This window comes from Heterodontus francisci, chromosome 37, assembly GCF_036365525.1.
Source record: "Heterodontus francisci isolate sHetFra1 chromosome 37, sHetFra1.hap1, whole genome shotgun sequence".
Classification (NCBI taxonomy): Eukaryota; Metazoa; Chordata; class Chondrichthyes; order Heterodontiformes; family Heterodontidae; genus Heterodontus; species Heterodontus francisci.
The window spans coordinates 14,234,149-14,248,126 of NC_090407.1; the positions used below are offsets into that span (position 1 = coordinate 14,234,149).

General features: G+C 48.9%; 1 protein-coding gene across 3 annotated transcripts in view; it reads right to left on the minus strand.

Annotated features, from left to right (window-relative positions):
* LOC137352076 (multiple epidermal growth factor-like domains protein 6) overlaps positions 1–13,978 on the minus strand; it is a 392,916-nt gene that overhangs the window by 11,081 nt on the left and 367,857 nt on the right. For all 3 annotated transcript variants that reach the window (XM_068017149.1, XM_068017148.1, XM_068017150.1), the window contains 8 exons: positions 10,970–11,098; positions 8,653–8,781; positions 6,900–7,028; positions 5,827–5,958; positions 4,702–4,830; positions 4,158–4,286; positions 3,080–3,208; positions 902–1,030 (listed from right to left, as the gene is read on the minus strand). In XM_068017149.1, coding sequence (XP_067873250.1) covers positions 902–1,030; positions 3,080–3,208; positions 4,158–4,286; positions 4,702–4,830; positions 5,827–5,958; positions 6,900–7,028; positions 8,653–8,781; positions 10,970–11,098 — 1,035 coding nt within the window. The remainder of the gene's footprint in view (positions 1–901; positions 1,031–3,079; positions 3,209–4,157; positions 4,287–4,701; positions 4,831–5,826; positions 5,959–6,899; positions 7,029–8,652; positions 8,782–10,969; positions 11,099–13,978) is intronic.

Sequence of the window (13,978 nt, forward strand, 5' to 3'; positions counted from 1 at the left end):
GATCACCCATCCACCTCTCACATCCCCTGCCATTTCTATCATTATTTTAAATTATTTGGATCCTGAACTTCTTCTTTTTGTGGGCCCCATTCTTGACCCCCAACCCTTCCTGCTTTTCCTCCAGCCCACTTTCACTCCAATTGCACATAGAACATCTCTCCAGCTCTCACTCACTCTAACCATATAGTGCTCAATGCACTCACTCTTCTCCCAAACAGAATTCACACTGTGACCATCATATACCCTCTTCTCCTCATTTCTTCGCATGGTCTCCCTTAGCTCTTTCTCTCACTCTGAGTCCACTCTCAAGATTTTTCCAATCAGTCATTTCTTCCAACAGTTCCCCTGTGCTCAAACCCACTCAGGCACTCATCCGGAAGTGTTCACAATTAGTCCTGAGTGACAAGTTAAACAGTTTGCACCATTATGGATACAGTCATGTGGTGGCTATGTTACTGGACCATTAATCTCACCAGGGCAGTTTGACAATTTGAATTCAATTCTTTTTCTAAATTCTGGAAATAAAAAGCTGGTGTCAATAAAATTGACCATGAAGCTGTCAATTATCGTACAAACTCAACTGGCTCACTAATGTCCCTTTAGGAAGAAAAACTGCCGTCCTTACCCAGTCTGGCTGATATGTAACTCCAATCCCATAATGACATGCCCTCTGAAGCGGCTTTGCAGCGCACCCAGTTGTAACAAAAAGTTTCCAGTGGTTAAGAAGGAGAATGCCGACCACCACCATCTTCTCAGGGACAAATGAGGGATGGGCAATAAATGCTGGTCTTGCCAGAGACGCCCACGTGCTCGAGAATGAATAATACAAAGTTATTTCTGTCCGTAGGATCTCTATCACCTGCAATGCCTGGTGTGCTCTTAGAGGCTCCTGCCAACTTACCATGCTCACAGGAGTGCCCGTAATACCCTTTCGCACACTGGCAGTACCCGGTCACACGGTTGCAGGTCCCATTATTCTGGCAGGCACAGTCCAGCCGGCAATTTGCACCGAACTTCCCAAGGGGGCATTCTGGAAAAGATAAAACCGAACCGGGAACACCGATTCTGTGAAATCAGTCTTAATCAACAGGAAATGTGCACACATGAAAGCAAAATACTGCAGATTCTGGAAACTGACCGATAAATACAAAATACTGGAAATACTCAGCAGGTCAGGCAACAACTATGGAGAGAGAAACAGTTAATGGCCGGAATTTTACACCACCCCAGTGAGCTGGATGGTGGGGGGGGGGGGGGGGGGGGCGGCGTAAAATTGAGCGGGAGGCCTTCCCAACCTGCTCCTGCCACCGCCCTACTTTACGTGGGCTGGGGTGGGGGGAGGGAGAAACAGCCCACACGCCCCAGGCCAATCAAGACCCTTAAGTGGCCACTTAAGGGCCTTTGCCCGCCTCCACGGGAATTTTACCATGGTAAATGGGCGCCCAGGAGATGTGAAAGGCCACCCAGTGAAATCTGGCGACCTGTCAGCGCACTGGGGGCGGGGGGAGGGGTGCGGACAAATGGGCACAGGGTGCCCGATTGAGGGCTGTCCCCGCTTCCCCAACCACCCCCAGGACATGAGACGCCCCCTTCCCCCCAAACAACCAACATTGCCTCGCCGGGGCGTGACCAATCACACCAGCGAGGCAAACCAAACTTATCTGTCGTCCTGGCTCCATGTCCTTGACTGGGCTGCAGTCCCAGCAGTGGCCACCGCTCCTGGTAGTGCTGCTGGGATTAAGAGCTGCCGGCCCGCTGATTGGCTGGCAGCTTAATGAGCCTGGACCTCCTCCCTCAAGCGGGTGGACGTCCTGCCTCAGAACAATTAAAGCCCGGGGACCCGTAAAATGCGGGTTGGATTCCCAGGCCGGGCGGAAGCGAGTTCGACACCGACTTTTACGTTGGTGGCCAGCTCCCATCCGCCTGACGTAAAATCCAGCCCAATGTTTCAGGTCAGTGGCCTTTTATCAGACTGCAAGAAGTTAGGGATTTAGCAGTTTATAAGCAAGTACAGAGTCAGGGGATTGGGCTCTAAATCAAAAATAAAATGTTGACAAGCAATGCCACAGGAGAACAACTAGTAAAATTAAAAACAGGAACAAACTTAAGCTGTGTTTGTCTGGCTGCCAGACCTTTTTCTCTCCGTCTTTCTCACTGTCTCTGCCTCTGTTTCTATCTCGGACTCTGTCTCTCTCTCTGTCATTGTCGCTGTGTCTCTGTTTTTTCCTGTCTCTTTATCCGTCTGTGTCTCACTCTCTGCTTTATTTTCCTTTAACTTATACAGTTATGATGTCAGATATGGCTCAATTGGGTAGCTTCCCTCATCTAAATTAGTAGGTTATAGATTCAAACCCCACTGCAGAAACTTAAGCACATGATTTAGGTTAATGCTCCAGAACAGCCACGAGGGGCTTAAATTGTTCTGTCTCTATTATGTGAATTCTCTTCACCCTCCTGTACTCTTAGTGTCTGCCTTTTGGAGGTAAAAGCAAATTTTTAAAAGAAGAGTTTTTTATATGCTGGAAACCAACTTTCGAGGCATGTTTACAACCAATGAAAAGCACAGACCTGGAAAATTAACAGCTGACACAGAAAAAGTGATCTAAAAGGGGTTGCCAATGCTGGTTGATCATATTCCTGGAGGTTTCATCACATGACCTCCAACAGTCCTGCCCAGTTAAACAACCTATATTCCCAATCTCCAATACTTTTTACAACTAGCAATCAAGAGTGTTCAAAGAAAATAAAAAAGAACAGAATTTGTTTTTAGTGCCTCCTATGATTTTTCCCCCAAGATGCTCGCAGGGATTAATCTATAATTCCTGGAAACTACAGGACAATTCTGGAGGGCTGGAAGTGTTACTAATGACAAGGAAATCCATCCTTGAAGCTCAGAATGTTAGACTGATTATTTTCAATTTACATTTGATTTCTGATCAAATTTAACCAGAAATTTGAAATCCAATGTTTTGCATACTAGGCATCATAGGCACAAGGCTTCAAGAATTGTCCTCAAATTCACGTTAAGCTCTTCCGTCGGGCGTATTTAAAGCTTCTGCTGAATGTAGGACTCACTCACCTTGTTCACACAGGGGTCCCTTCCAGCCCAGACCACAGAAACAGGAGCCATCGGCTGGGCTGCACAATCCTCCATTCCTGCAGGCGCAGATATACCGGCATCCCTCACCAAACCTGCCTTTAGGGCACACTGAACATACAAGATAATGGTTACATCACCAAATTCCAACCTCACTGGACAACAAACAGTCTGAGACTAGTGCTGAGAACTCAATCAGGCTTCAATTCACCTTCCAGAATCCGGTGTGACAGAAAGAGTGTTGGTGTCACTTTGTGATCTGTTCTATGGATCATGGGGACATGCTAAAGGCTGGGGATCGTCTGCTATGGTTCTACTGGCAGGCGATATTTGGACAAACCAATACTATAAGACCACTAATGACTGTGGGGCGGCACAGTGGCGCAGTGGTTAGCACCGCAGCCTCACAGCTCCAGCGACCCGGGTTCAATTCTGGGTACTGCCTGTGTGGAGTTTGCAAGTTCTCCCTGTGTCTGCGTGGGTTTCCTCCGGGTGCTCCGGTTTCCTCCCACAGCCAAAAGACTTGCAGGTTGATAGATAAATTGGCCATTATAAATTGCCCCTAGTATAGGTAGGTGGTAGGGACAGGTGAGGATGTGGTAGGAATATGGGATTAGTGTAGGATTAGTATAAATGGGTGGTTAATGGTCGGCACAGACTCGGTTTCAGTGCTGTATCTCTAAATCTAAAAAATCTAAAAAAAAATCCCCATTGAACAACAGGACTGCCACCATTCTGCTCTGACCCAAAAGCACATCAGGATGGAGGCTTCACACAGGAATAAAACCAGGGACAAACCTGCAAACACAGCCTGATTCCATGAGTGGTGCACAATGTACATGCTTGATCCTATGGGCAGACTTCCTCGCAGATGGATTGAAAACTGTGCCATTTTTAACTCCAAAAATGGCCCAGCCCCAGTACGATGCCAAACTGGGCAGTTGGTCACCCAACTGGACAAACATTGGAATTACCTGCCCTCCCATTCCAGTCTGCCAGATATCAAGGAAGCGGATAGCAAGGGGCCCATCATTCAGGCTATTGATGATAATTTACTCACCGTGCTGGCATTGAGAACCAGTCCTGCCTGGTGGGCAGATGCATCTCCCAGTCACGTGGTTACACTTCGCACCTTCTCCACAGGAACAGGTCAGGGCGCAGTCCATCCCATAGTGACCAGCAGGACAGGCTGTAAGCAGAAGGCAGATGTCGCATTAACCTGATGCAACCCGACTTCTCTATAAATCAGAAAGGTAGAATCAGGGAAATTTGCAGCACAGACAGAGACTTTTGGGCTCATGCTCACTCTCTGTAACAGCTCTCCACTTAGTCCCATTCACCTGTTCCTTCTCTGCACACTTTTAATTTTTTACTTTTTCAAATATTTATCCACCTGCCATTCAATATCCCATGTGGATTCTGTTTCCACCACAGGGCACTGAGGATGAATAGAGAGTGCTTTTGTCTTACTGATAATGTTTTCAAAATCTTATGGCTCTCAGCTCAGCTGAGGGTTGGGGATAGGCTGCAAAGTAGCAAATCAGTCCCTCCCTCCAATGTAGATCAGCTCCCCTCAGTAACTGGTCCCCTCGCTGTTCACTTACTCTGATTACAGTCAGCTCCGACATACCCAGGTGGACAGTCACATGTCCCAGTCACAGTCTCACACCGGCCTCCGTTCAAACAACGACAAAGTTGGGCGCAATTGGATCCATACCTTCCACTTGGACATCCTGGAGCATTGGAGGAAAAACAGGGCATCACAAGATACTCAGGATATCCCACCAAGAATGCACACCATCACACCCCCACCCCCACCCCCACCCTCAATCCTTCAGGGGCTACCCCCTCCTGCCCCCACCCCCCCCCCCCCCACAACAAGAATTCAATTCAGTTTTAGCATTTCATCTTCCAGGAGTTTAAGGAGGAGGTAAAGTACCAAAGGAGTATTTCCTGCTTAAAGTACTCCAATCAGGAACTCCCTTCCCCAGACACTCCCGGCTGCCTGACTCCCTGGTTAGTCCCGAGGGAGGGCCAGCTCCAGATTTGAAGGAGCCACTTTAAGAGGGCTGCAGGCCCCATCTGTAACAGACAGCCTGGAGCTGCCTGAGGAGAGAACTAGCGAAGCCAGAAAAATAAAACCAATTTTTAACAGTATTTAGTTAGACAATTAAATCTTAACAAAGCACCAACTGCCCTCATTGAATGATAGAAGGATGCACCATCGGAGGCCATTCTACCCATTGTGGCTGCACCAGTTCATTCGTCCCACTCTCTCCTGCCCATTCTCCATAGTGCTGCAATTATTTTCCTTTTCCAATATTTATTCAATTGCCTTTTGAAAGTTATTATTGAATTGACTTTCACCACTTTTCACATTTGTGGCATCTTGCTATTTAGGGCACCTTGTTGTACACAAATTGGATCCCACCATCCCTACATTAAAACAGTGACTATATGTCAAAAAAAGTACTTGATTGGCTGTAAATAGCTTCGGGATGTCCTGAGATTGTGAAAGGTGCTATAAAAATGCAAGGTTTTTCCTTTATTACTGCTGGCTGAGATCAACAGAGAGCGGATTGAAAGCAGGGCCACATAGTTTGATACCACATCAGGTAGCACATGTACCCAATGAGCAACTCAAGGGGCTCTAGTTTATTTCGACTGATACTGAGGACGCTGTGACCCTCTGCAGATCATACAGTTCAATCAAGTTGAGGAAAACTCACTCAGGTTGCAGTTGTCTCCATGGTAACCGGGTGCACAGATGCATTCTCCGCTGACTTGGTGGCATTGCTGGTGCTGAGCAGAACACTGGCACACCTGGTTACAGTTCTGTCCGTAAGTACCAGGCAGGCAGGCTAAAGAGACAGATAAGGAACAAAGTGTGTGAAAGGTTAACCAGAGAGACTAAGCGGTAAGATTCAAAAAGAGAGAAAAACTGCGATTGCGGGAAATTTGCAATAAAGACAGAAAATGCTCGAAAGGCACAGTGGGCCAGTCAGCATCTGAAAGGGGAAGGAAAGGTCAACAATTTGAGTTGGACTTTCAATCAGAAACCTACAACATCTACACTCTAGCTATACTTCCTGCAACTCAATATTTGAGCTCTAACTACTGCCATGTAACTAGCGCTGTGATAAAACTTTCATTCTTGAGTCCTCTTTGACTAAGCTTTTGGTCACTTGCCCTAATATCTCCTCATGTGGCTAGATGTAAAACTTTGTCTGATTACACTCCTGTACTACAGTAAATGGAGTATACAAATGCAAGTTGTTGTTGTTGAGTGAGAAGGCATAGGTTCAAAGCCCTGTTCCTGGACTCAATCTAGACTGACACATCACCGCAGCACCGAGGCAGCACCGCACAGTCAGAGGTGCTGTCTTTCGGGTAAGTCTCTGCCTGTTCAGGGAGACATTCCGTGTTCCATGGCAGATGAGCAGAGAGTTCTCCCAGTGTCCTGGCCAGCACCGTTTCCTTAATGAACACTACCAAAAGCAAATTAACTGGTCATTCATCTCATTGTTGTTTGTGGGATCTTGCTATGTGTATCATTTTCTTACCTAATAGTCAATGCACCTCGGAGTAATTTGTGGTGAACAAATTTGTGATATTGCTGAGAGGTGTGATCAATGCCAGTCCCTCTTTTACATCTGTAATGGAACCAGCTGTATTGTGATGTAGGGTCACAATATTAAGCTGTGGTTATCTTCCAGACATACATCAGTTTTTCCAGCAATTTTATCAATGGCGGCTTTCCTGAACACCTCCATGATGAAGACAAAGGTCACAGGGTACTTACTCTGCTCGCACCCATTTCCCATAAACCCTGGAGGACAGCCGCATTCACCCGTCACGTGGTTGCAGGGAGTGTTGGGGGAACAATTACACTGCTGCGCACAACTGTCGCCATAGTAACCAGGCCAGCAGGCTGGAGGAGAAGATAAAATGAGGATTTGAATCAGCAATAATCTAATGTTGTGGTTTGTAGAGTTTGGATACATGGAAATAGAGAGACCTGATTACCCGGGAGAAAGTCAAATCAAGATCCGTTGGGCAAATGATTTGTCAAGTCCCATGAAATTTAACATTTATTATACAATCTATTACCCACATACATAGAGGCCAGGATTATACCAGTTTCTGAGCAGACTGGAGCAATAACAAATCACTAGCCTAATGGGTAGGTGACACAAAGCTTGGGTTTAAAACACTGGCACTCAAACAAGTGAGGTAAGACTGAGGGAGCTAAAAAAAATAGTGACTTCTGCCTTTAAATGATTTCAGACAGTTACAGTAACTGAATTAAAAAAGGATTCTCCAGCTATATCCCTCGGGTAGCTTGGTGGAATAGCACTTTGCTCTGTGGACATACTGTAATTATGCTTCATCTGATTCACAGCTGGAGAACTCTATTTGGTAATAATGTGGTTTGGTTTCTTGCAATGCACATGTGATGACGAGGCGGGCCGGGTTTTCATTGGGAAGGAGTGAGCACAATGGAGTTGAGGCTTTTTTCCTGGATCATTAATGTTGTGATGTGTGTTTGTCTGGACAATCTTTAGAGGATCTACATTCTAAAAAAAAGACACCTTTGTAACCCAAGGACAAAGCCATGGTCTCCAGATCTCTACTACCTTGTGACAGAGACTAAAAGGGGGAATGTGATGAAGTGTTTCCACGTGACTTACCACATTTTCAAGAGCTGCGAGAAGCATTCATCAGGAAAAGAATACATTAACCACTTGTAGAGTAATTCTTGTTCAATTGCTTAAGTCTGATGCTGTTTTCATACCTTGCTGGTTCACTTTGCTTCAGTATTATTTCTTCTGAAAATAAAATTTACCCAGTAGTCCATTGGCACAAATCAGGCAGGAGGTTGATTTGCACCTTTTGAAGGTGATGGGAGACTGTAAAGCCATTTCGATATTCTCCAGTATATGTTTTACTGTAATTAGGAGTGAATCGTTAATTGGGGCATGCGAACTCGTTCAATACAGTGAACAATGGCCCAGGTTTTCAATTATAGGGGATTCAGTTTGATTTTGGAAACTGACGTCTAAACTAGAACATCACCAGACAAAAGTGTGGCGGGCGGGGGTGGGGGGGGGGGGGGAGGCGGTGGTGGGAGCTGAACTGTAACTGTAAGGAGTTCTATGGGTATGAGATCCTGGGAAAGCACAATTAGAGGAGGAGGGGCAAAGAAGATGCAATGATGGCACATTATTGATTCTAGTCTTAAAAGAACATGAGAAATTGTCGGAACTGGAATCAGTCATGAAGACCAACAACCCCCAACCTTCTCTCTCACTGTAATACTCAAGCCCACTACCCACCTTCTTACCAAATCCATCATTCCTGCCACCCACCTTCTCACCATATCACCATTATACCAGCCAGGCTTTTACCACAAGGTCATCAGGCAGGCCAGTCAAACACATGCTTAACTTTCTATTATTATTTCCTGAAATGAAGGAAGGAGTTTTAAAATCAAGGTTGTGAGGCTGAATTATGAAATTCTGGGATATGATTCTTACATCGACCATTTCACTGACCTTTCTCGCATCGCCTCCCTCTCCATCCCTTGGTGCACAGGCAGCTTCCCGTCACATGATGACATGATGATCCGTGCTCACAGTCGCAATGTTCCTCACAGTGCTCTCCGTAGGTTCCCTTGGGGCAAGCTGTCACACAGGGAAACAGACGGAGGCTAGGGTCAGACAGCAGTCACAACAATAGACAGACAAAGATTGTAGGGGAGCTCAAAACTAGAGGCCATAAATATAACACAGTCACTGAATAATTCAATAGGGAACTCAGGAGAAACTTCTTTATCCATGTGGAATGTGCTACCATACAGAATGGTTGAGGTGAATAGCATAGATGGGGAAGCTAGACAAATACATGATGGAGCAAGGATTAGAAAGATACGCTAATTGGGTGAGATAAAGTAGGGTGGGAGGAGGCTTGTATAGAACATGAACATTGGTATGAAACAATTGGGCAGTAATTTTTATGTAGCTTGATGTAATGTACTATTCAACAATCTATATTATAGTGTGATTGCCGGACAATCACTTACACAATAAAATCTGACTGTGATCAGACTGGGCTGTTTTCTCAGGAGAGGAGACCTGATCAAGACCTTTAAAATTATGAAGGGAATTGATAACCGTGATTGTAGAGAAACTGTTTACACTTGAGGGCGAATCCAGGACTAGGGGGCTAAAAATAAGTTAATCATAATTCAAATAAAGAATTGAGGAGGAATTTCTTGCAACGGAGAGTGGTGAGAATGTAGAATTTGCCACATGGAGTGGTTGAAGCAGATTGCATTGATGCATTCGAGGGGAGACTACTTGATGTATATTTGAGGGAGAAGAGAATAGAGGGATACAGGGCAGGGTGGGAAGAAGTAATTAGAATGGGAGGAGGCTTGTATGAAGTATAAACTTGCATAGACCAAATGGGCTGAATGGCCTGTTTCTGTGCTATAAATTCTATGTAAGAAAAGTAGTAGAGATAAGGTGCTCCCAAGCTTGGGTTTTAAAAGCCCTTACAGGAAGCAAAGACTGCAGGAGGTGAGATGTCACATAGTTTGGAGGTCCTGGTAAAAGATTGAGTAAAGAATCAGAGATGGTGTAATTCGTCTTGATTTTAAAAGACTAATTATACAAGGAGGAAGGAGAGGAAAGTTTGGAGCATCTACAGCCACAGCAAGATAGAGTGAGGCAAGTTTAGTCATTCATTTAATTAATTTTTAAAATAACACTTAGTCTTTCATTAATTCAGAAAGCTGTTGATGAAGTAATCTGGTAGTATCATGGTTAAATTATTGGACTAGTAATCCAGAGGCTTGGGCTCGAATTTTACATTGGGCAGCAGCCCCCACCCACCGGCCGAAAAGTCATTGGTAACCCTGCCTCCACCAGGCCTGGGGAGCCATGCCGGGATTTTTCGCTCCCCAGGCCCTTGATTGGCCTTGGGCAGGACTGCCACGTCTTTGACGGCCCTGGAACCCAGGTAAGTTTTTGGGGCCTTGGCAGGGACAATCGGCCGGGCTCTGGTGAGGCAAGGGGGGGGTGGGTCGCTTAGGAATGGGGGAAGAGGAGTGTTGTCCAGTGGGGGCAGATGAGCTCTGGGGGGGGGGAACCGTCCATGGGGCACAGGGTGCCCGATCATGAGGGCCCCCCACCAGCCTACAAGAAGGCGTTCTGGGGGACTTTGCCGCCTGGCCGCCAGCGTTAAAATACCCGTGGCGGTGGCAGGAGGCCCTTAAGTGGCAGTTAATTGGCCAATTAAGGGCCGTTTCCTGCAGCCACTGCTCCGCATAAAATTGCAGGGGTGGGAAGGCGTCGGGAATGGCCCCCCGCCCCCTGCCTCCCATTCAATTTTATGGCCCAACCCCCCGCCCGCTCATGTTGGGGGGGGCTGTAAGATTCCAGCCTTGAACGAGTAAACTAGGGAATGTGAGTTCAAATCTCACCATAGCAGTTTGAGAATTGGAATTCAGTAAAAGTGACCTTGAAGCTGTCAGATTGTTGTAAAAGTCCAACTGGTTCATTAATCTCCTTCAGAGAAGGAAACCAGCTGCCCTTACCTAGTATGGCCTACATGTGACTCCAGTTCCATATACCAATATGGTTGACTCTTCCTGACCTCTGAAATGGTCTAGCACACCACTCAGTTGTATCAAACTGTTACAATGAAGCAGGCAGCCCATCACTACCTTCTTAGGTGAAAGTAGGGATGGCCAGTAAATGCTGGCCTTAGCAGTGATGTTCACCTCTCGAGAATGAATGAACAATGATTGGCTGGTGGAACTTCATTAACAAGTGCCCCAGCTGGCTGAAGGAAGAGCATTTTACTCACAGGTTTCGCATTTGTCACCTATCCATCCTGGGTGGCAGGTACAGTGCCCACTCTGTCGATTGCACAGCCCCCCGTTCAGGCAGTCACATTGCTGTTGGCAGTCTAGTCCATACTTTCCTGCGGTACACTCTGTTGAAATTAAGAGCAGGTTACCTTGTATTGATCAACCGGCCAGTGACTGGGGGCTAGGCACAAACCAGCACGATTCTTAAACCCAGGACTCAATCATGTCATTTACCCATGTCAAGACAAAATAAGGCTTCAAGGAGTGTCAGCTTGGCTCGATGGGAAAACTCTCACCCAAGGATAAGGTCATGAAACCTATGTTGGTCCTTCAGTACAGAGGGGATGATAATTTTGTCTTTGCATAAGCCTTTGTTCGAGTTGGCCAGTTTTCTTCAGCAGCATGGGCTAGAATGTTAGGCTGGACTGTTGCCCTGCCCTATAGTGACCCCTGTTCACAGCAGTAGTGACACCACGCTGACCTGTAGTGACCCTCTTAATAAGTTACAATGACCCCCCTCCACTTAACTATAAGCACCCTCATTCTGAGCTGTAGTGACCCTCTTACTAAGCTGTAATGACCTCCATTTAACTATAATGACCCCCGCTCCGAAGTGTAGTGACCCCTGCACTGAGCTACAAATACCCCCTGCACTGAGCTACAGAGACCAACCCCAACCCCCCACCCCCCGCACTGAGCTACAGAGACTCCTGCACTACTGTGACCCCCCGCACTGAGTGACCCACACCGCACTGAGCTACAGTGACCCCCCGCACTGAGCTAGTGACCCCCGCACTGAGCTACAGGGACCCCTGCACTGAGCTACAGGGACCCCGCTGCACTGAGCTAGAGGGACCACCCCGCACTGAGCTACAGTGACCCCCCGCACTGCTACAGTGTCCCCCGCACTGAGCTACAGGAACCCCTGCACTGAGCTACAGTGAACCCCCGCACTGAGCTACAGGGACCCGTGCACTGAGCTACAGTGAACCCCCGCACTGAGCTACAGTGACCTGCACTGAGCTACAGGAACCCCTGCACTGAGCTACAGTGACACCCTGCACTGAGCTACAGGAACCCCTGCACTGAGCTACAGGAACCCCTGCACTGAGCTACAGTGAACCCCCGCACTGAGCTACAGGGACCCCTGCACTGAGCTACATTGACCCCCGCACAGAGCCACAGTGACCACCGCACTGAGCTACTGTGTCCCCCTGCACTGAGCTATAGGGACCCCCCGCACTGAGCTACAGGGACCCCCCACACTGAGCTACAGGGACCCCCCACAATGAGCTACAGTGACCCCCGCACTGAGCTATAGGGACCCCCCGCACTGAGCTACAGTGACCCCTGCACTGAGCTACAGGAACCCCTGCACTGAGCTACAGTGACCCCCGCTCTGAGCTATAGGGACCCCCCACAATGAGCTACAGGAACCCCTGCACTGAGCTACAGGAACCCCTGCACTGAGCTACAGTGACCCCCCGCACTGAGCTACAGGAACCCCCCGCACTGAGCTACAGGAACCCCCCGCACTGAGCTACAGGAACCCCCGCACTGAGCTACAGTAACACCCCGCACTGAGCTACAGGAACCCCCCGCACTGAGCTACAGGAACCCCCCGCACTGAGCTACAGGAACCCCCGCACTGAGCTACAGTAACACCCCGCACTGAGCTACAGGAACCCCCCGCACTGAGCTACAGGAACCCCCGCACTGAGCTACAGGAACCCCCCGCACTGAGCTACAGGAACCCCCGCACTGAGCTACAGTGACCCCCCGCACTGAGCTACAGTGACACCCCGCACTGAGCTACAGTGACCCCCCGCACTGAGCTACAGTAACACCCCGCACTGAGCTACAGTGACACCCCGCACTGAGCTACAGTGACCCCCTGCACTGAGCTACAGTAACACCCCGCACTGAGCTACAGTAACACCCCGCACTGAGCTACAGTGACCCCCCGCACTGAGCTACAGTGACACCCCGCACTGAGCTACAGGAACCCCAGCACTGAGCTACAGTGACCCCCGCACTGAGCTACAGTGTCCTCCTGCACTGAGCTACAGTGACCCCCGCACTGAGCTACAGGAACCCCAGCACTGAGCTACAGTGACTCCCTGCACTGAGCTTCAGGAACCCCAGCACTGAGCTACAGTGTCCCCCTGCACTGAGCTTCAAGAACCCCTGCACTGAGCTACAGTGACCCCCGCACTGAGCTACATTGACCACCGCACTGAGCGACAGGAACCCCTGCACTGAGCTACAGTGACCCCCGCTCTGAGCTATAGGGACCACCCGCACTGAGCTACAGTAACACCCCGCACTGAGCTACAGGAACCCCTGCACTGAGCTACAGTGACCCCCGCACTGAGCTATAGGGACCCCCCGCACTGAGCTATAGGGACCCCCCGCACTGAGCTACAGTGACCCCCCGCACTGAGCTACAGTGACCCCCCGCACTGAGCTACAGTGACCTCCGCACTGAGCTACAGTGACACCCCGCACTGAGCTACAGTGACCCCCCGCACTGAGCTACAGTGACACCCCGCACTGAGCTACAGTGACCCCCGCACTGAGCTACAGGAACCCCTGCACTGAGCTACAGTGACCCCCCGCACTGAGCTACAGGAACCCCTGCACTGAGCTACAGTGACCCCCCGCACTGAGCTACAGGAACCCCTGCACTGAGCTACAGTGACCCCCGCACTGAGCTATAGGGACCCCCCGCACTGAGCTATAGGGACCCCCCGCACTGAGCTATAGGGACCCCCCGCACTGAGCTACAGTGACTCCCTGCACTGAGCTACAGTGACTCCCTGCACTGAGCTACAGTGACCCCCTGCACTGAGCTACAGTGACCCCCTGCACTGAGCTACAGTGACCCCCCGCACTGAGCTACAGTGACACCCCGCACTGAGCTACAGTGACCCCCGCACTGAGCTACAGTGACCCCCCGCACTGAGCTACAGTGACCCCCGCACTGAGCTACAGTGACCCCCCGC